We start from the raw sequence: 22,195 nt of genomic DNA, 5'->3' as shown, positions 1-22,195 counted from the left end.
GACAAATGCGATGAAAGGTCGTTCGTATTTAAATTAAACGGAAACTGAGTCGGCACCCATGACACAGACGCGTAAAGGGAGGCCAGTTCAACTGTCCACGGGCTGCGGTGACACACTGCACATAACATTCGCTTTTCAACACGACATAGTCAACTAGTTGTTCTTTGTTGATGCTGTGGGAACATTAATCACAATAAAAACACATTTCACATAGTTGTTTTCAAGTCCTAACAGTAATTTTCTGTTGTTTTATTTTAATACAATGCGTTCTTTCGTGTTTTTGAGTTGGAAAAATCAGTTTTGTTTAAAGGGCGACGCACAGAATCCGGTAGCTACAAATCGTCATGTTAAACAAAATAAGATTGGTTGGAACCAATCACGCGTAACTCTGCAGGACACTGGTGCTGAGTAATGCTGTTGCAAAAGTGACGTAATGGCATTCGTGCCGCTTTTCATCTGACGGGAAAGTAAGCGGTGAGAGGACATCGCGTACAAGTGTGTACGGGCCGTCTAATGGTGTTTCTTGAGATGGTGCTCGCGGGCGCACCCCTTTGACTACAGTTCGAAGCTGCTGACCGAGAGAGAGGCAGCAACCTTTATAAGAGTACCTTCATAAAAATAACCTTTATTGAGGGACCTGCGACAGAAGCTGATGCCAGCTGCAGTAGATAAATCGATTTCGAATATAACAAAATAAACCCGTATTCAAGAAGAATTTTGCTTTTAACTAAACCTGCGTGGGTTGCGCTTAAATTTAAAAGTCCATCACTGACGCCTCTTCCGGAAGACGCTGGCGCTCCAGCACGTCAAGCACTGATAAGTCTTCAGTTGAATCAGGGCCTTTCGTTCCAGGCGAGTCTTCGTAGTTGACAACTGTCTCGTTTACCAGTGTTGTGTTCTCACCCGAGTCTGCTTCAAAGATCGCAAGTTCGGTCTCATCGGTCTTCCACGTGGAGATCGTGCCCAGGCGTGTGATACCCACAACAGGCTGAAGAGTGTCTATACTTGAGGTCCTGCACTCATGAAATAAGGATAGAAACACGGTTACTACGCGGCATTTCTGAATGATTAATAATGAGAGTGATAATTGTTCGTATCGCTGAACGAAATCCAAGTCTGATGCAGAGAAATAGATAACTTAGTTTTATGCGAGTGGTGAAGAGGTGGGGATTGGTATGCAGGCGTGGCATGTCGGAAAAGTTCAGTAACATTTCCTAGCAGGTCAGTTGCATATTTGTGCCACACTGCTTTTGTGTCGTTTTACCCATGAACTTGCAAAACACACTGCTATTCAAGAATAGAGAAGACCCACCATGTGTGTCTAACGTTTATGGCACTTGATTGCTGATAAGAAGGTCGCGGGATCGAATTCCGACAGTGAACGCCGCAATTTGATGAAAGCTGCATGCCGAAGGCTCGTTCACTTTATTTGTGCGCACTTTAAGGAACCCCAAGATGTCGAAATTGCCGCAGCCCGCCACTTCGGCCTCTGTCCTTTTGTGGTTTCGAAACGTTTTTCTCCAACAATTAAAAGTGTTGACAAACACTAGTGTATTAAGGATGGTGTATACCAAGTACTACTGGAAGTCAGTCACGTAGCTTCATTAATCTCGTCCCGGATAAAGCGCCTAGTATGGCAGGGAAAATAGGTGGAAACGTCTGGTTTCCTGGCTGCCTCACAGACTACACGAGAGCTGACTATGAGAGATATGCGGCTCTACTTCGCTCGAGGTGCTAGAAATAACTACGATAGATGGGAACGCTAATAAGTTCATGCATAGGGGCCGAGTGGCATGCGCGAGGGTTTGTCAAAGTTTACGAAATTAAACCAGTTTTTGTAGCTATTTAGCTGGTGTGATGTACACTACGCATATAAGTTGTGTCTGTAGCCTAAAGTAGCAGCTGAACACGAACAGCACACGGGCAAGTCTTAGTCTTCGTCATCCTCTTAACTTCACCTCGTACAATACTACCTCTTAATGTAGTAGAATACCAGTGAGTAGGGAACGAAACAGTATAGTACCCGTCATCAGTAAAATTCCAGTCCTCCATCTCCCGCGAGTTCTCTTGCTCTAGCACTGTCGTGTTGTACGCTGTGTTGCTCGAACCCGAGTCTTCTCTAAAGGTCGCGGGTTCGGTCTCAGTCTTGTTCCGCGTGATTGATGGCTCCGAACGTGTGTCACCAGTGAAATGCTGAAGGGTCTCAGCACTTGAGTGCCTGTAAATAAGAAGTCACATGGAATGGAGCAGTATGTTAAACAGTTACAATTGCAGTAAGTTAGACAGTTACGAACAGTACAAAAAGAGGGTCAAAATTTATTTGGTCATGCCACCATAGAAATGCATGGAATAGTGGCCTCAGACCTTATGACCTCTTCTGTACGTAGCATTCCCATGATTCGCCACTCAAACAAAAATAATATAAAAAGATATGCCAATGAACAAGTGTTAAGTGAAGTAATGTTGACCTAGCCATCGGTAGATAAAGCTTCCACCTCATATCGAAGCGTCAAGAAGCGTAAGTGTTTTAAAGAGCACCCCGCAATATTTGAGACATTGCAAATGGTCAGTTTTTTTTTCTGTTCTTGGCGTGCAGTGTTAACTATCTCTATGCACAGGACCTTGACAATGTTTATAAAGTACTCTATTTTGAATTTAATGTTGTTGTCACCTATAATATCTCCAATCAATCTCCACTGAAATAGGTATTATCGCGAAGAGTAAGCGCGGTTCATCTTGTTTGCGAACTATGGGTCAGCTGGTCGCAGTAGTTACTAATCAGGCCCTTAAAGGGGTACTGACACATTTCTGCTGAGGCGAGTTTACTCTGCCGTACAAATCTCCCGTAATAAGACACAGCTCTGAACAAGCGTGACGCTCAGCAAATGCTGACAACGTATTTTAATTTTATGTTACGCTCAAATTCCCCGCAGCATACGTACCAACATCGACACTAAATTGACATCAGGATGCACTACTAACCCTTGTGACTTCACCAGCATTCTGATAAGTTGTGGCGACGTCAAGCACCAAAACACAAAAATGACACTTGCGCGTCACACTTTCGATCGTCTGCTCGCGCCTTGCGGTCACTTTCATCCAGTGCACCACTGAACAGAGCTAGTGGAGTCTCGAATATAGTGTACGTAAACGCGGATACAGTATATACGTTTATCATAGGGCAAAGGAATCGTTTCATTCCGAATTTATCATCATGGCACTAATATTTCTTCTTGTGAATTGGCCTGCGCTAGTGAAACGGAATACAACAGGTGCAAGTTCCACCGATTCCAGTGATATTCGGCGCTGAGGCTAGCGGGGGTCGACCTCGCGCACCATGCATGGCCGAGGTGGAGTCTGGAAGCCAACCAAGCGGAAGCCAACCAAGCTCTGTTCGCTCCGGACGTGTAGATGCACAACATGCAGTTGCTAACCGACTTCGGATTGGCGATGAAGAACTTGCGCCCCAAAATGCGCTGGACAGATCGTGCAATTAAGCATCCGACTCGGCGTGTGATGGCACACGCGGCATACGACAATTTACGACGCATGGGGAGAACGAGCTATCAGCGCTCGGTCTCCACTCACATACGGCACCTCAGCTTGCACGCTCTGAAGACATCGTATCCTCATTATTAGGCACAATATAAACTACCTCGCAGAGCCACACTTCATTGTATAATAACAATGCCAAGAAAGATACGCCTTCGCGAGCGACAAACATCATCTCAGTCCGCAACGATTCTCGACTCCGAGCATAGGCCTATTGCAAGGCCGACGTTCTCAGTATCGCCGCTCGCCTTCCAACGTCAGTTCATTGTCAAGCACGTCTTTTTGCTAACATTAAAAATGTTTTACACTTATATGACGATTTTACACGCGCCCCACCACGGTGGTCTAGTGGCTAAGGTACTCGGCTGCTGATCCGCAGGTAGTGGGATTGAATCCCGGCTGCGTCGGGTGAATTTTCGATGAAGGTGAAAATGCCGTAGGCTCGTGTGCTCAGATTTGGCTGCACGTTGAAGAACCCCATAAGGTGGAAATTTCCGGAGCCCTCCACTACGGCGTCTCTCGCAGTCATATGGTAGTTTTGAAACGTTAACACCCCCCCCCCTTAATCAACAATTTTACACGCGCAACTGGTTTTCTCGACGGCATCGATGTGAAGAGCAAGGACGGGAACCAAGCCGGCCGATTCGCAAGACGGTCGGGGCCACTGATTGTTTACCTGCGATATTATCTGCCATCACGGCTTCATATCTCGTTGGTATGTTCGGAAACGAACGTTGCCTTGCAGAAATAGCACGCTTGAAGGGTCACTTCATTCAATCATGAGTTATGTTACGTCATAAACAGTTCATCCAATTGCGATGATGTTTAATGGAACAGAGGAGCGGCAACGAAGTCGCGACGGAAAATGGGCGAACAGCAAGTCTGGCAATGGCGGCACAGGTTCTCGCGCAATCAGAGCACGGGCTTTTCGTTGTCTTCTGAAGGCGCATACGCGTTGGTGCGTATGCTCCACTACAATACCCCCGGGGTGAAGGGTAGCCATCCTGGCGACTCAGGGAGTAGGCACAATGAGGGGGTCGTAGTAGGGCTTGAGACGGTCGACGTGTACGGTCTCGCGTCCTCGACGGCGCAAATCTGGTGATTGTGTTAATGGCTCGATGATGTAATTCACCGGGGAGGTCGCGTCAATGACACGGTAGGGACCATGGTACCGGGCCAGAAGTTTTGAAGACTGGCCAGGAACGTGCGGGGGCACCCAAAGCCACACAAGGGAGCCAGCACGAAATGTAGGAGCTAGGCGGTGAGCGTCGTCGTGTCGAGTCTTTTGTAGACCTTGAGCCTCACTTGTCAGAGACCGAGACAACTGGCGGCAGTCTTCAGCGTATCTGGCGACTTCCGAAAGCGGGGAGCACTCAGATGCATCAGGGCGGTACGGTAGTATAGTGTCGAGTGGGTGGGAAGGTTCGCGGCCGTACAATAGAAAGAACGGGGAAAAACCGGTAGTCGCTTGCGTCGCGGTGTTATAAGCGAAGGTAACAAAGGGCAATACAGCGTCCCAGTTAGTGTGGTCGGAGGAGGTGTACATCCTCAGCATGTCGCCAAGTGTGCGGTTGAACCGCTCAGTAAGACCATTTGTCTGTGGATGGTATGCGGTAGATTTCCGGTGGATAATGTTGCATTCAGCGAGGATAGCTTGGATGACCTCCGACAGGAACACTCGACCCCTATCACTGAGTAATTCCCGCGGAGCACCATGACGTAGAATGAAGCTGCGGAGAATGAAGAGTGCAACTTCGTGGGCGGTGGCTGCCGGTAGAGCTGCAGTCTCAGCGTAGCGTGTCAGATGATCGACTCCGACAATAATCCACCGGTTTCCAGAGCTACTATATGGGAGGGGGCCATATAGGTCTATACCCACGCGGTCGAATGGGCGAGCCGGGCACGGGAGCGGCTGTAACGTGCCAGTAAGGTGCCGCGGAGGTGTCTTGTTCTGTTGGCAAGTGGTGCAAGACTGAACGTATTTCTGCACAAAGCGATACATTCCTCGCCAGTAATATCGTTGGCGCAGCCTTTCGTAGGTTTTCAGGACCCCTGCGTGAGCACTTTGGGGATCTGCATGGAAATTCATGCAGATGTCAGAGCGCATATGAGTTGGGACAGCAAGGAGCCACTTCCGACCACCAAGCATGTAGTTGCGGCGGTACAGAATGTTGTCTCGTAAGGAAAAGTGGGCTGCTTGCCGGCGTAGCGCTCTCGTGGAAGGGACAGCAGACGGATCGGTAAGGTAGTCGACTAACAAGGCAAGGTATGGGTCTTTACGCTGCTCTGAAAGCATGTCAGTCGTGTCGAGTGGTGACAAGGTGGTAAAAGGGGGAGACAAAGAAGCCACATCTGGTGTTAATGGCGATCGCGAAAGTGCATCGGCATCCGCATGTTTGCGACCGGAACGATATACGACACGGATGTCGTATTCTTGCAATCGAAGTGCCCAACGCCCCAGGCGTCCGGACGGGTCTTTCAAGGTGGACAGCCAACATAGAGCGTGGTGGTCTGTGACCACGTCGAAAGGACGGCCGTAAAGGTACGGGCGAAACTTCGTCAACGCCCAGATTATGGCCAAACACTCCTTCTCTGTCACGGAGTAATTCAATTCAGCCTTCTTGAGAGCGCGACTTGCATAGGCGACTACGTATTCAGCTTGGGTGCCTTTCCGTTGTGCCAAAACTGCACCGAGACCGATGCCACTTGCATCGGTGTGAATTTCTGTGGCCGCAGCAGGGTCGAAGTGACGAAGAATAGGTGGTGAGGTCAGCAGGCGGCGCAGCTGGCGAAATGCATCGTCACATGCAGGTGACCATGCAGATATGCCTTTGCTTTTGGAAAGCAGACTCGTGAGAGGTGCGATGATGGACGCGAAGTTGCGCACGAAGCGACGAAAGTAAGAGCAGAGACCGACGAAACTTCTTAGGGCTTTCAGTGATGTGGGCAACGGAAAGTCAGCGACAGCTCGAAGCTTATCGGGATCCGGAAGAACACCGTCTCTTGTGATGACATGTCCCAAGATGGTTAGTTTTCGTGCTGCGAAGTGGCACTTCTTAGAGTTGAGTTGTAGGCCTGCAGAAGTTAGACACGTCAGAATCTCGTGGAGGCGAGCAAGATGTGTCGGGAAATCAGATGAAAAGACTACGATGTCGTCCAGGTAACATAAGCAGGTTTTCCACTTGTGGGCACGCAAGATGGTGTCGATCATGCGCTCAAATGTGGCAGGCGCGTTGCAGAGCCCAAATGGCATGACTTTGAACTCATATAGGCCATCCGGCGTTACAAAGGCTGTTTTAGGGCGATCACATTCAGCCATTGGCACCTGCCAATACCCACAACGCAGATCCAAAGATGTAAAGTACTCGGCGCCTTGTAAACAGTCAAGAGCATCGTCTATTCGTGGTAGCGGGTAGACATCTTTTTTCGTAATATTGTTTAAGCGGCGATAGTCCACGCAAAATCGTACGGTGCCATCTTTTTTCTTGACCAGAACCACAGGTGATGACCAAGCGCTTTGAGAAGGCTGTATCACTCCACGTTTAAGCATGTCATCTACTTGCTCCGTAATGACGCGGCGCTCTTCGGCGGAAACGCGGTAAGGGCGTTGTCGCAGAGGCGAATGTGAGCCGGTGTCAATAGTATGAGTGATAGTCGTGGTGCGGCCCAAAGCAGGTTCTTGAAAGTCGAAAGAAGAACGAAACTTGTTAAGGAGAGCAACAAGTTGGCGGCGATGCGAGAGGGGAAGGTCTGCGTCAATAGCATTGTCGAAGGCTGACGAACTTGACGGCTCAGACGCATGAGTGATTGCAGCAATGTGACATGGCGTTTCGTCGGGAAGAATAATATCATCGATATGGTCGACAGGTTGCACATATCCTAACGTTTCACCACGAAGTAAGCCAATGGGGTAGTTGCAGTGGTTGGTGACCAGCATTACGGTTAAACCAGATGCAATTGTAAGAACAGCAAATGGGAGAACGATGCCCTTGCGTTCAGTAAAAACCGGAGATGGCGTAAACACCACCGTGCCGTCAGGTTGCGCCACACATGAAAGGCTAATAGGGACCGAAGCTTCAGGAGGCAAGGTGATGTCGTCATCAGCGGTGAGTTTGCAGAGCAGAGGAGAGCGGTCGGGTGGTGTAAATTCACATGTTGGCACAAGGGACACTTCGGCACGGGAACAATCAATGATAGCTTCATGACGTGATAAGAAATCCCAACCCAGGATAAGGTCATGAGAGCAAGATGGTAGAACAAAAAACTGTACGACGTACAAAACGTCTCGGATGACGACGCGCGCCGTACACACAGCCGAGGGATGAATGCGTTGCGCGCTAGCCGTGGACAGCACCAAGCCACTGAGAGATGTGGTCACTTTCTTCAGCTTCCTACAAAATTTTGCGTTCATCACAGAAACGGCGGCCCCGGTATCAATTAACGCTAATGTGGCGACTCCCTCAACATCGACATCAACAACATTTTGCGGCGAAAATGGAGGCCTTGGGAATTGCGCACAAGGTGCAGTTCTTGCCTCCGGAACTGCACTGATTAGTTTCCCTCCTCAGGAGGTGGTCGACGACGCATAGGCGATGGCGATCGGCGACGAGGTGATGAGAAACGAGCAGTCGATGGATGGTGATCCGAGTCGGAGTGCCTCTGTTCATATCTAGACGTGGTAGTCTGCTGCGGTGCGTAGGTAGGAGCTCCGAAGTATGCGTGCGCAGGTGTGGGACGGCGGCGGCAGAAGCGTGCAATGTGGCCAGCGATGCCACACGCGAAGCAGATGGGACGATTGTCTCGGGTGCGCCACTCATTAGATGGACGGAAAAAGCGAGGTGGGGGCCTGTAAACTGGAGGCGAGGCCGGAGGAGGTGGAGCCGATAAGGCGACTGGATGCGGTGGGGGCCGCGCGACCACAGCTGCGTAGCTGAGAGGTGAAGGCGGCGCAGTTGGTGCGTAGCCAGCAGTTGAGAGATCAGATGGCACCGAAGTGCATGGGTAAGAGGCCGGAACTGTAGGGAGGGCATTGCAAATTTCAGTGCGTATGGCCTGCTGCATATTCGAAGGGAGGCTTGTCGTGGGCGCGTCGCTATGCGGCAGCAGAGAGAGCTGTCGGGCGACTTCCTCCCTGATGAAGTCTTTAATCTGGTTCGACAGAGTTCCTTGGTGAACGTTGCCATTTGCGAGTGCGACGGCCGAGATTGAATCTGGTGATGGGACACTCTGTCGGGCGATGGAACGCTGACGACGCAATTCATCGAAGCTCTGGCACAGGCTTACGAGGGCTGCTATTGTGGTCGGGCTTTTCGCCAGCAACATCTGGAATGCGCCATCCTCGATGCCTTTAAGAATATGTCGAATTTTCTCTTCTTCAGGCATGGATGAGTTAACACGCTTGCAGAGGTCGAGCACATCCTCAATATAGCTAGTAAAGGTCTCGCCAGGCTGCTGGGCTCGGTGGCGCAGACGCTGGTCAGCGCGGAGCTTGCGGACCTCTGGTCGGCCGAACGCTTCGGTCACGAGGGTCTTAAAGGTGGACCAGCTGGCGATGGCGGTTTCGCGGTTGGTGAACCATAGCTTGGCGACGTCAGCCAAGTAAAAGATAACATAGGCAAGCTTGGAGTCATTGTCCCATTTGTTGCTGGCACTCACGCGTTCGTACAAGGAGAGCCAGTCTTCGACGTCTTGCTCACCACTGCCGCTGAAGATTGGTGGGTCCCGCTGACGGGTAGCACCGGGGCAGGTCGACGGGGCAGCCGATGGTACTGGCTGTGCTGGGATGGGCTGGTTGGCGACTGCGTCAGTCATGTTGTACGGTGGTCTTTCGGCCAACTTGCGAGAGCGGAGCTCCAGGTCTGCCTTGGGATCTCAGCAGCCTCCACCAAATGCGATGATGTTTAATGGAACAGAGGAGCGGCAACGAAGTCGCGACGGAAAATGGGCGAACAGCAAGTCTGGCAATGGCGGCGCAGGTTCTCGCGCAATCAGAGCACGGGCTTTTCGTTGTCTTCCGAAGGCGCATACGCGTTGGTGCGTATGCTCCACTACACAATGTTTTTTGTGCCACCGGCCACGGAGTTATTCACTAATCCAAGGGCGATCGTGGCGGCGAGGAACAAACTTGCTACGGGCGCCCACTAGTAGCGTAAAGAGTGGCGCACCTCGCTACGCTCCCGCGCGAATGCGGCCTCTTGGGACAAAGAGTCGTACGGCTAATCGCAACTAAATTTGCACCGTGTGTCCTGCTCTAAAACGATTCCATCAAAGCGTTCAGCTTCCTGCCGCGAGAGTTGCCACACGTGCGGCGCCCAGCGCGCAGCAGACGAAGCAAACGATCGAAGCAGTGACGTGCTAACGAGGGTACGACACGAAAACTTGCGCGTATGCATACTACCGCCTGATGGCGCTGCTCACACCATGTTCTGGCGTCAGGGTATTGTAGAAACAGAAACTTCCTGAAGCATGCCATAATTATTTTTTCACGGCACGCTCCCGCGTGCCGGTACGCTTGCTACGCTCTCGGGTGTTTGGTCTATCATTAAACGCAAAAAAAAACACTAAGCGAAACATTTTGTGTCTGTACCCTTTCAATATACAATCTGCACAGAAGCTGCAAGCATTGTTAATTCGATGTGACAAATGATTGTGATGAAGACGTTGTCAAGAATCCGTCTTGATTAGCCTGTAAGTTTATGAAGGATATTGTAGGATATTGTTTCAACAGCTCTGTCTGGCTTCGCAAAAGTGTAATAAGCGCTCTCCAGCTGCATTTATTCTTTAGTTGTTAGTTTTAAACACTAGTGCTACCTTATAGATATCCGTTTGGTCACTTCCTCAGAATATAGCTTGCCGGCTTTGAAGCTATTGCTTTTCAGTCGTTTTCTTCCTCTCGACGACGTTGGAAAAAGAGTCGATTACTAAACAGCGCCAGCTTTGAAACCGGCTTGACAGTAATCCCCAGAAGCCCCACCGCGGTGGTCTAGTGGCTAAGGTACTCGGCTGCTGACCCGCAGGTCGCGGGTTCAAATCCCGGCTGTGGCGGCTGCATTTCCAATGGAGCCGGAAATGTTGTAGGCCCGTCCGCTCAGATTTGGGTGTTCGTTAAAGAACCCCAGGTGATCGAAATTTCCGGAGTCCTCTACTACGGCGTCTCTCATAATCTTATGGTGGTTTTGGGACGTTAAACCCCGCATATCATCAGTTATCCCCTGAAGAAAACGCTAAACAGATCTCGAAATGCTAGGACAGCTTTTAAGATTTAAAAAAAACTTAGGCGTAAATGTGCTTGGAGATGATTTATTGCTGTTTATTTAATTTTAGACCATGCACTTTTCACTATAATAGAATACTAGTGAGTCGTGGGCAGCTTAAAATATTACCAGTCGGCTGTAGAATTCCTGTTCTCCGTACCAGGCCAGCCTTCCACGCCAGGTGAGCTTTCCGTACCAGGCGAGCCCTCCGTACCAGGCGAGCCCTCCGTACTAGGCAATCCCTCCGTACCAGGTGAGCCCTCCTTTTCTGGAACACTCCCATTGTATTCAGTACTCTTCAAACCCGACTCTTCAACAAATGTCGTGGGTTCGATTTCACTGGCGGTCAAAGTGCTGGTTTTGTCCAGACCTACCGTGCCAGTAAATGGTTGGAGGGTCTCCGTAATTGAGTGCCTGTAATGTTTAAGATAGAAGTATCACTAGTATGCTGCCTTTCTCTCTGCCTATTTCTACGAATGATAATCGCGCGTACGGCTTGAGTTTTGCTTATACTGTTCGTTTCGCATTAAGCCATAAGGTCTTCAACATATTAAATTACGAGTGAGTCATAGGCAGAATAAAATATTACCGGTCGCCTGTGAAATACCAGCTTTCCGTCCCAGGTGAGCCCTCTTCTTCGAGAACTGTCCCGTTGTCTACAGTACTGTTCAAACGTTCTTCAAACGACTCGGTTTTGGTTTCATTGGCGTTCGACGTACTAGTTGTGTGCAGGCCTATGGTTCCCGCAATTGGCAGGAAGACCTTTGTACTTGAGAGCCTGTAACAATAATGCCATACAAAAGTGTTAGTATCTATCTTCTCTGCTTATGTCTACTAATAGTTGTTGCACATAGGGATTCGATGCAGTGCAAACAAATAGATCAAGAAAGGGTACATTTTATTTTGCGAGAGGCGAGGCAGCAAATGTGTGAATGATACCGTGGTTGCTTGTGATAAAAGCTGTTTCTGCTGATATAGAAGAGCGGGAAAACATGGGCATTCAACACCGGTAATTTAAACACGACATGAGGGAGGTCAATTGCAAACATTCAAACAAATGGCATACTCCGAAACACGCTATTAATGTGGAAAGCAGTTTAGAGGACGTGCGTCGGAAGAACCGAGTTTAGCATTAATTTCTTAATATACAGTTCGCAAAAACTCACCAGTGCATATAATATTTATACACTTAGGCCATTTTCAATATTGAAGCACTGATTTCTTTGCTAGAGCAAACAAAAAAACTAGTCAAATGAATCTTGAGGTAATCTATTTCTTAAATGCGGAAGGCTATACGATAAACACTCTTTATAATGTAGTTAGCTCTTGAGATGGGTGTATGCCATAACACCTTGTTTGTTTTATGCTGTATGCGTTTATTGGGTTGCAGGTTTGCGAGGTCCTTTATATATGTGTCATCGTGCTTAACTGATGATTTATAACAAATATTTTATTGATATATAGCCATTGCACTGGAAAAATTTACTGTTCAATTTTTTATTTGATGTGCTCCCCGTAACCAAAAACTTTCATCACCTAGCGTGATCTTGAATTGTCTATAAGATCAAGGGCATTAAAAGCTTCCAGCAATTTGCGTGCCTCCGAAATGGGCCTACCGGCAACCACGCCTCGAAGGTATAATATGATGACATGCTATCATTCTTCGGTAGCACAGTGTGTGACATCATTATGATGTCACACTGTCTGGCCAAATATGACGCCACTATGGTTTCGCAAGGTAACTTTATCAATTCAACTTTTTAATTATTCGGGTTGACACCAACCTTAACGGCCACTTTTTTGCTGTGTATTGATTCATCCTAGGCTTTCTCACTAATTGCTAGTGTACAGATGACAGAATAACGGAATACCAGTCAGCTGTGGAACTCCAGCTCTCCGTTCCACGAGAGCTCTCCCCTTCGAGAACTGTCCCGACGACCACTGTGGCGTTCACACCTGAGCCGTCATGAAAGCTCGTGGGTTTGCTCTCGCTGCCCTGGCCCATGGTTGGTGCGCCCGGGCGTAAGGTGACCGTGAATTGCGGCCGAGTCCTGGTACTTGAACGCCTGTAACCGCAAAACCAAACTGAATGATGGTAACGATGCAGTTTTTGCTGTTTACCGTTATGAATTGTAATTATGCGCCGGGCTGTGATTCTGTGCAAGTTTATGGGGGATAGAGTATGAAGTACGTAGTTTGGTACCAACAGCGAGTCAGGGAAGATATGAAAGCCCACTTCGCTGGTTCTAGTCAAACACGTACTTCTCTTTCTGCAGCAATCAGAAGAACTCAGGACTTATTCTTCTTCTCCCCAGTCGATGTTTTGATCAGAACAACTTGTTTTCACGTTAAACGAAGGAACAAATATATCTTACAGGTATAAAAACGGAGAATTCACAGAATATAGAGAATATACTTTTCGCTCTACCTAGAAAACTTTCAGCAGCCTACCGGGTGTCCCACTGCCTCCAAGATTGGAAGCTCATCAAGCTGTATGCATCTCAGCTGCTCTTGCGCTATACCTCCGAGATTGGTCTATATTTGACAGCGTGACGATGCCATGCGATGATGCCATGCTGCTATGTCTAGTTATTGGACGTCATTATGGCATCTTGATGATCTGTCATTAGTTTCATGACAACGCTGTTTTGGGTACATCCTCACGTGAGCAATCATTATTTTTTTGGCAGCAGCAGCACTCGTGTTGGTACCGTCACCACGAGGCGCCGAAATTTTCAAACTTGATGAGACATCTGATTCTCTCTTCTCTAAACGCGGTTGTTTAAAAAGAGAAGCGTCAGCATACACTACTGCAGGCCAGTGGTGTAGCTCTTTTATTTAGTTCATGGATAATGTGCTATTTGTAGCGAGGAAAAAGACAAGAAGTGTCCAGTTTTCTGGCTATTTCAAGCTGATAGCTTTGTAACTGAATGAATCTCAATGAGTAATGCCACAGGACGTAGTGAGTTCGAACATCTATGTGGCATGCGTGATAGACATTGTAAATGCTTCGAGGACACAGTGACGCGCAGGAAATGTCGGCCGAAGCGCGCGATATTCCGCCTGTTGGGGTCATTACACACACTGACCATAACGTAAATTATCATAGATGTTGAAGGCGTCGTGACAAGATCACGACGTGTTAGGAACACGACGAAAGTGCTAGAAATGATTTCCACCGTACTGTCGATTTCTCGGCAGTATTCGTGTAATAAATAAAAAGTTCTTGAAATGTTGAGAAATCGGGTACTGTGGCAATGTGGGACGGCAGGTTATTTTGTTCCGGGAATGAAAGAATGAGTATAATGAGTTGAGCGACAGGTTATGTGTTTTATCTTGAACATATGCTCTATGCGTCGAAAGATAGCTGCTAGTGTTCTGAAGATGCGGTAAAGGCATGGGCGATGATAAAGTTTATGGAGATGCGACATATGGGCAGTTCTGTGGCGATAAGTCTTCAAGCGAAGTGTGAGATTTTAGTGCTGAAATTCTGGTGTAGGTTGAATAATCTGAAAACATGAAACGCACGTACTGCACGGTTTTGTAAAGACTCGGTGCCATGGTTGGTGTAGATTTGTGTGGAATCCCATATAGCTGATGCATATTCGATTTTAGGGAGTAATAACGTGATGTAAGATAGCCTACGGGGAATACCTTGAGCATACTTGAAGTTTCGTTGGAGCAGACCTAATGAGTGGTTAGCTGGTGCCACCGTTCGGCGGATGTGATGATGGCATGTAAGGTCAGACTGTAAGTGAACACGAAGATACTTATCTAAAGTCGTATGTTCAATCATTTTGTCATTGATTGCGTAGGATGTTGGAATGTGATGGGTTTGCCGTGTAGGTGACAGTATGTGTGTTTCACCAGTATTAAGTGTCATAAGCAATGTTCAACAACACGTGTTGGTTGCGTTCTTATCAGCTTGAAAAATGTGTTTATCATTGTCACATGAAATTATTCTCTAAACTATGCAGATATGCGCGAAAAGTCTGATGTGAGAACACGCGCAGTTAGGCAAGTCAGTAATATAGATTATGAAAAGTAAAAGGTCAAGGACGCTGCCCTGTATTGCTTTCAGTCCTGATCACAAAATATTGCATTGTTTCAGAGCACTCTATCTTACAACAATTTATCTTCACTGTAAACCGGTGAACAACAAGAGGTCTGTGAATAACAGAGTAACAGCGGCGCCGCATCACAGTAAGATGCTAAACTCTCGTTAAAATTGAGGAATTACGGCTTACGGTTCTCCCATAGTTGAGTACCAAGTACTCAAAGTCGTTAAGCACTTTTTCTAAACGAAAATCGCCGTAGAATAAAATGAGTATTATATCTCCTTGTCTATTACAGACAAAATGTACGAGATTTATCATATGAAATGTCGGGGCATGGATGGATGGATGGATGGATGAAAAACTTTTATTGGGGTCCTGAAGGATTCCACCCCCGTTTTATCGGTGTAGGATCGCGGGCCGCTCCCACGTTGGGACGGGGAGGCCCAGCCTCACCGCCGCATCGTGGGCCTTCTGAACAGCCTTCAGTTGTTGTATGAGAACCGGACTCGTGAGCATTAAATGAAAGGAGTTCTCAAAAAATTCTTCATTTTTTTTTGTAAAGAGGGGCACCTCCAGAGCATGTTGTTAAAATCACTGCGATACTGGCAGTCTGGACAAAGTTCTGAAATATCGGAGTAATGGCTATAGGTTACGAGGCAAGGGTAAGTTCCCGTCTGAAGCATGCGAAGAGAGATTGCGTGTGGCCTAGACAACTTTTCGGGTGGCAATGGAAAGGACCTACGGCCTCAATTGATAATGCTTCGTGATCTTGTTGAAGGTAGTCAAAATGCCCCTAAAATGAAGGCTGGGGGCTGACTCCTCTCTCTGAGCAGCACAAGTCCCGGCGCGGTAAGTGAAGCCGCGCGCTTTGGGGTGGGCTAGCTCGTTGACATTGGGAAGGCCTCCGACCCTCAAGCCAAGGTGAGCAGGGAACCATATAATAGTGTGATGGGTGAGATCCTTGTGAGCGAGTGTTCTCAAAACTTCCTTGCACACGGAATCAGAAGCGAAGGCCCTAGCAGTGGATTTAGAGTCCGTATAAATATCAGTCCTTTGTGGATCAAGGAGTGCTAGTTCAATGGCCATCTGTTCTGCTTTGTAAGAAGAAGTGGTTCGAACCGACGCCGAGGATAAAATCTGACCCTTAGTATCTACGGATACTACCGCAAAGCGAGCGGAAACGCCATACTGGGCGGCATCAACAAAGCATGAAACAGACGAGTGTTTGTGAGCTTGAGCTAAAAGACAGGAGGCTCGAGCGACACGCCTGCCCGCGTTGTACTGTGGATGCATATTATGTGGAAGGGGGGCACACTTTGATGCGAGAGCGTATATAAACATCGAGTGGCGTAATTTGCACTTCGAGCGTCAGGGTGTTGACTCCAGTGTTAACCAGAATCTTTCTCCCCGCTGGTGTGATCGAAAGCCTGGCAACCTGTGCCGTTTGTTGAGCCTCGATAACTTCTTCAAGCGTGTTGTGGAATACAAGTTTAATAAGGTTCTCAGTGCTTGTGCGCATAGGAATGCCAAGAGCTTTCTTGATGCTTTTCCTCATGAGGATGTTCCATTTATTTCTTTCATTAAGCTGTCACCTGCACAGAGATGCGACATAGCTTATGTGGCTCATCAAGAATGCATGGAATAATCTGCGGAGGTTGTGCTCTCGAAGACCACCCTGACTGTTGGAAATGCGTGAGATTAGTCGGATGACCCCTTCCGCCTTAGAAGTCAGACGGTCGATCGTGTGGCCGTTCTGTCCATTAGCCTCGATAATCATGCCCAGAACGCGTATGAAGTCACCCTTGGAATACGCTGCCCCGATGCCGTGTGCAGCTTAATGTCGATGTCGGCCAGCGGTTGCCAGTTTTGGGGTTTGGGTCCCCGTCTCGTGGGTCGATAAAAAAGAAGTTCGGACTTTGCTGGCGAGAGCTTGAGGCCCATTTCATTTATGTAGACTTCAACACAGTCTACGGCCTCTTGAAGAGAGCTCTCCACAAAGCCCTCCGAGCCACCGACACTCCATATGGTGATGTCGTCCGCGTAGATAGCAAACTTGATGCCTTCTTGGTTTGAGAGCTTTGCAGCAAGGCCGCACATGGCAATGTTAAAAAGCAAAGGGGAGACGACTGAGCCCTGCGGGGTGCCGAAGGAACCGAGATCGTAGGACTCAGACTTGAGATCCCCAAGCTGTACAGTGGCTTTTACATTCCTGAGGAACGAGCTGGTGAACTTGTGAACGTTGGCTCCTAAGTTGAGAGAAGAGATGGAGGCAAGTATCTGGGAGTGCGAGACATTGTCAAAGGCCTTTTCAAGATCCAGACCGAGAATAGCTCTAACGTCTTTTGACTCCTGATCTATGATGTGATGCTTCAGCATTTTCATGACGTCCTGAGTAGATAGGTGTGACCTAAAACCTACCATGTTGTACGGGAACAGGTTAGTCTTCTCTATGTGCTTTGATATTCGATCGTTGATGACATGCTCGGCGACCTTGCCTATTATACAGGACGTCAGTGAAATGGGTCGTATGTTGCTAAAACTGCGACTCCGGCCAGGTTTAGATATGAGAATAACCGACGCCCTTTTCCATTGCTCGGGGAAAGTCCCCGTCTACCAAATACGATTAATTTCTTTGGTGAGGTAGGTGACAGAGTCATCGTCTAAATTGCGTAGTGTCTTGTTTGTAATGCCATCCGGGCCCGGGCTGGATTTCCCATTAAGATTGTTTAAGATGGCCTGGATCTCTGCTTCCTGGAAGGGCTTGTTCAATTCTAAGGTTGTGATCCCGTGTATTGCGCATAGCCAGAAGGAGGCCGGGTTGTGTCCAAAGGGGGGTATCTCTGTGCCAGACACTTCGTTATTTCCGTGTTCGATTTAACCTTCCTTTCTGAGTGCAGTATTCGGTCTACCAAGCGCGTCTGGTTGGATTTAGATTTGGTCTCCTGCAGCAGGTGTTTGAGGAGGTTCCATTTTCAGCCAACTTTCATCTGACCATCCACCTTGTTGCAAATCTCGTCCCAATACTGTTTTTGCAGTTTCTGACAGTAAGCCGTTATTTCTTGGTTAAAACTTGCGACGCGTTTTCGCAGTCTTCGATTCATACGGTGTGCTTTCCATATGGCTAAGAGGGCGCTTTTAGCCTCAAGAAGATGAGCAAGCCTGCTATCCATTTTATTGACGTGAAGATCAGTCTCTATCGTTTTGGTGGCCGACTTGACGTCTTCGACCAGCTGAGACAGCCACTTGTTGAAATTCAGTGAGTCATTAATCTCCTCTGCGCTCTCCGCTCTGATCTTACGGAAGAGGTCCCAATCTGTGAATTTGAAAGCTGCTTTGCTTGAATTTGTAATGTCGTACTGAAAATACAATGGTCACTCCCCAAGTTTTCTCCCAAGTTTAACCATGGTACCTCCCCCGTGGTTGCGACAAAGGTGAGGTCTAAGGTAGTATCCCTAGAGCAAGAATTTCCTGTGCGGGTAGGAAACGTGAGGTCAGTGACCAAAGTAAGATTCAGATCCGATACCGCTTACCAGAGCTCAGCTCCCTTGGCAGTGGTGCGAGGGTAGCCCCAAGCTTGATGGGGTGCGTTGAAATCTCCCGCTATAACTATGGCCACGTCCACTTTCCTAGCGATCGTAACGGCTTTTGATAACAATGAGGTGAAGTGATGGTGCCTGCCTTTTGGATAGCTATATATGTGGAGTATGAAAATGCTATTTTTAAGATTGCTGCCACGTATTTTTTCTAAAAGAAAGTATTCAATCTTGCTGTTTGCCATGTGCAAATTGTGCTCAATGTGAGTGAACTTCTTGGACACAAACGTGCAGATACCGCGGCCATCTGGAGGTTTCGTGAGGTGATGGGTGTAGCCTGGCAGGCTTATTGTTTCCGTAAGCGTCTCCTGTAGCATAATAACATGTGGTCGAATTGGCTAGGATTTAATATACTGCTGGAGAGCTGCCTTCTTTGATTGGAAGCCCCAGCAGTTCCACTGCCAAATTACGAAATTGTTAAGGTGTCCCACCATTGTTGGGACCCTCGAAAGCTCTCTCCTGAGAGACGCTACGGGTTGCCACCTTCTGCACGATCCTGACCATAGGTATTACTTGGGCCGGAGTAGCCTCGGCAGATTGTAAAGCTTTAACTTGGTCAGCCTCGATCTTTGTGACTGTGCTGTCCAATACCGCAATCGACTCGACCACCGTCCTGAGAACATTTTTGATATCATTCAAGGTATCCTTGATCTCTGTTTTGAAATCTCTGTCCTCGTTATTGGCCGGTTGTGCTAGCGCTTTCCTTTTTGTAGGCTTTGCCCCTGGATGGACGTCCATAGATAACTCATCGTGACTCGCATCCGACGTGGCCTCTGTACAGAGAACTGTGTTTGAAAGAGACGGAGACTAAACCTGCCGTGATTTCCTTAAGTCGGCTGTTTCAGCCATGAGTTGCTCGACGATGGACATGAGGTTAGCATTTTCCCTTTGCATCTGCGCATATATATATCTCAGTGTTGCTCTGGATTGGTACCCCCCTTTATCTGTGGTTGGAAGCCCTTGATTTTGGATGCCCAGGTCTGGTGCTGATTTACTTGCTGCACACCATTGTGGACGGTAAGCACCCGTGAGTTAGAACGGGCCTTGGATCTAGAATGTCCTCTGGATCTCGAATGGCCCCTTGCTCTGCCTCTGGAACGGGATCGCCCGCGTGGTGGTTGTAGCTGTTGGCTGACGTCACGTGGGCGCCAGCTGCTGCTCGGGCGCTCAGTCGTAGCGCGGCCGCCTGCAGCGGCTGGTAGCGATAGGAAGTATCCTCCACTATCTGTGCAGTTAATGTCGTCGGCGTCTTGTTCCTCAAATTCCATCGTATATTGCATCCGTCACTCTCGTCTTCGTCGACAGACTATGTAGGGCACTTGAAAACGATGCTTACACGTCTTGTCTGCCGTGAGATGTAGAACCCCATACAACCTGCATTCTGGAGTGCAGACGTGATCCTCCGAAGGAGATGACATACCACACCCTCTACAAACGACCTCCTCTGGATGGGGACAAACATCGGCTCGATGACCTAGCTTTCCACAGGCATAACAGACATCCGTCTGTCGACGATACAGGGTGCAACGAACCAAACTATTTCCACATATCACGTAATTTGGCACTTTTAGTCCGTCAAATAGGATGATCACCATGGTGGAATTCTTGATTCTTTTCACTTGGAGTTTAGTCGGGTTTCTTGGGTGTACAATAAGTGAATAAAGTTGTTCTTAACCGATGTCCGCGTCAACACCCCTGATGATACCTTTGCAGGTGTCATCGGGGGCAGCTCGGTGGGCACTAACATCAAAACTGGCGGTACTGAGAGTGATGGCGGTGATCTTGGAATACGCTTTGGCGTTCCTCTCCGCTGGAGTGCTTATAACTGCAATGTCTTCCACGTCTTCCGTGACTTCTTCCTCACTGAGCGCTGCAGCCACTGCAAGTGCCTTCGCGAACTTAAGTTGACTTACAGTTCTCATGTCCAGGCCATTTCTAGGTCTCACGATGACTCGGTGATGATCTCTTGGAACGTAAGGAAGTCTAGAAGCAGCGATAAGACGCTTCTTCACCGCAGCCCGGGAACGCTGATGTGACCACGCGTCGCCGTGTATGGAGACGCTTGCTTGGGTCTCGGTCCTGGGGGTATGCGTCCCACGAAGTTTACGTTTAGTGGTAGCCATCGACTATCCAGAATCTTGATGATCATCGAGAGTGATATCCATCCCATCGATAGAGACTTGCATAGACATTCCGTGCGTAGAGTGCTGAAACACCCTTCCAAGAAGAGACGGCGGCCGCTCCGCCGTAGCCTCAGCCTAGCGCGCTCGGCTGAGCAGATGGGCAACCAGAAGAGCCTCGAAAAAGGGTAAAAAAACTCACCCACAGTGAAATACTTTGTGTCGATGTAGTCCGTGCGGTTTTATGCGTCGACTGGCACCAAAAGACGCTCACAAATGCACGAAGAACTGTCGAAAAATATTTTCGAACTCGGAGCCGATGTTACCACATCCACACGAGACGGCGTCCCCCTAGCATGGATGATGCGAGAATTTAGGTACGCGAGTTGCCTTCATGGGAAGTCCATACGCAGTGCTGAAAACGCGGCTTCAAATCTATGTGCGAAGTTATTTTTTAACAGTGAGCATGTTTTTAGTCGAGAATTGCACGTCCGATGGCGTAGCGCTCATCACTTAGTGCACTTGATGAAGTGCAGAAGGTGATGGTTTTTCGTGAGTTAGCACTTGCATAACGACAAAGACTACTGCTGAAGAAAAAGTCGCCTGCCGTGAGCGTCAGCGAGAGCTGACTCAGTAGCGGGTATGTCGTCGGTGAGCAGACCACGATGTTCCGATGCGAAGACTTGAAAAACATGTAAGTATAGTCGCTACTTTGGACGTTGCCCACCATGTGCCCACCACTTGCCCACCAAATACGGCGAGCGCGAGGCAGCAATACATTGGAATGGAATACGGTGTTCTTATTTGGACTGCCATCTGACCGGTATTGTGTGAGTTTCCACCGGCTCAGTTTTTCATAGTTGAAGACCTTTTGTAGCCATCACCGTATGACAACCTGATGAAGTAATGCCATCAGCATTGCTGCTTCAACAATGTTCGTGGAGTTCTTTCAATTTTATTTGTTTCCGTTGTTTGCTATGGGGAATCCGCATTACAAGCCATCACATGTTATACGTGAGAAAATGCGGTAACCTCTTCTTATTGCTACAAGATATTTGACACCTTCCAAATGTGAATGTCACCTCTTGCGTTCGTGAATTCCACCAAACAAATGGCAAGCAAAGTGCGCAATAGAATGTGTTACTGCGCGGGCCACCACAACGTGTCCTTAAAATTTAGTATAGGAAAGCTTCGGGATAGAAGACTGGCGAATCATGGTATGATTGCCACGTGGCTGCATGGAAGCAGGGATGGTTGGTGAGAAGCTAATGGCTCCTAAAGGGGCTGTTCGAGTAAGCTTGTGTGGGACATTCTTGCAGCAGGTTGGGTTGCTTAAGCTTTCTTGACGTAAGGAAAATCTGGGTAAATATTTTTAGCAACAGGTGACCTACTTGTTGATTACATTATTATAGTTGAAATGCAACTACTAAGTGTAAATATTCCGAGTTATCTTAGATCTGTCACAACGAACAGTGACCGAATTCTCATCCTAGCGACGGTTTCCATTGAATGACACTGCAGCCGCTATACTCTCAACCTTTGCTTAATGCAACCGATGACTGAGCGGCCGGAACCAAGTACATGTCAAGACCACGATGTTTGCTTTGACAGCGTTTGCT

The 22,195-nt window shown here is 48.2% G+C and overlaps 1 protein-coding gene across 2 annotated transcripts in view; it reads right to left on the bottom strand.

Annotated features, from left to right (window-relative positions):
- Positions 1-605: 605 nt before the first annotated feature.
- LOC142771300 (uncharacterized) overlaps positions 606-22,195 on the bottom strand; it is a 34,655-nt gene continuing 13,065 nt past the window's right edge. For both annotated transcript variants that reach the window (XM_075872775.1, XM_075872776.1), the window contains 5 exons: positions 12,677-12,871; positions 11,395-11,583; positions 10,935-11,219; positions 2,024-2,218; positions 606-1,013 (listed from right to left, as the gene is read on the bottom strand). In XM_075872775.1, coding sequence (XP_075728890.1) covers positions 755-1,013; positions 2,024-2,218; positions 10,935-11,219; positions 11,395-11,583; positions 12,677-12,871 — 1,123 coding nt within the window. In that variant the 3' untranslated portion in view covers positions 606-754. The remainder of the gene's footprint in view (positions 1,014-2,023; positions 2,219-10,934; positions 11,220-11,394; positions 11,584-12,676; positions 12,872-22,195) is intronic.

The sequence above is a fragment of the Rhipicephalus microplus genome, chromosome 9, assembly GCF_043290135.1.
Source record: "Rhipicephalus microplus isolate Deutch F79 chromosome 9, USDA_Rmic, whole genome shotgun sequence".
Lineage (NCBI taxonomy): Eukaryota > Metazoa > Arthropoda > Arachnida > Ixodida > Ixodidae > Rhipicephalus > Rhipicephalus microplus.
The sequence above is the reverse complement of the archived record's forward strand: the minus strand, read 5'-3'. Positions and strand labels throughout refer to the sequence as shown.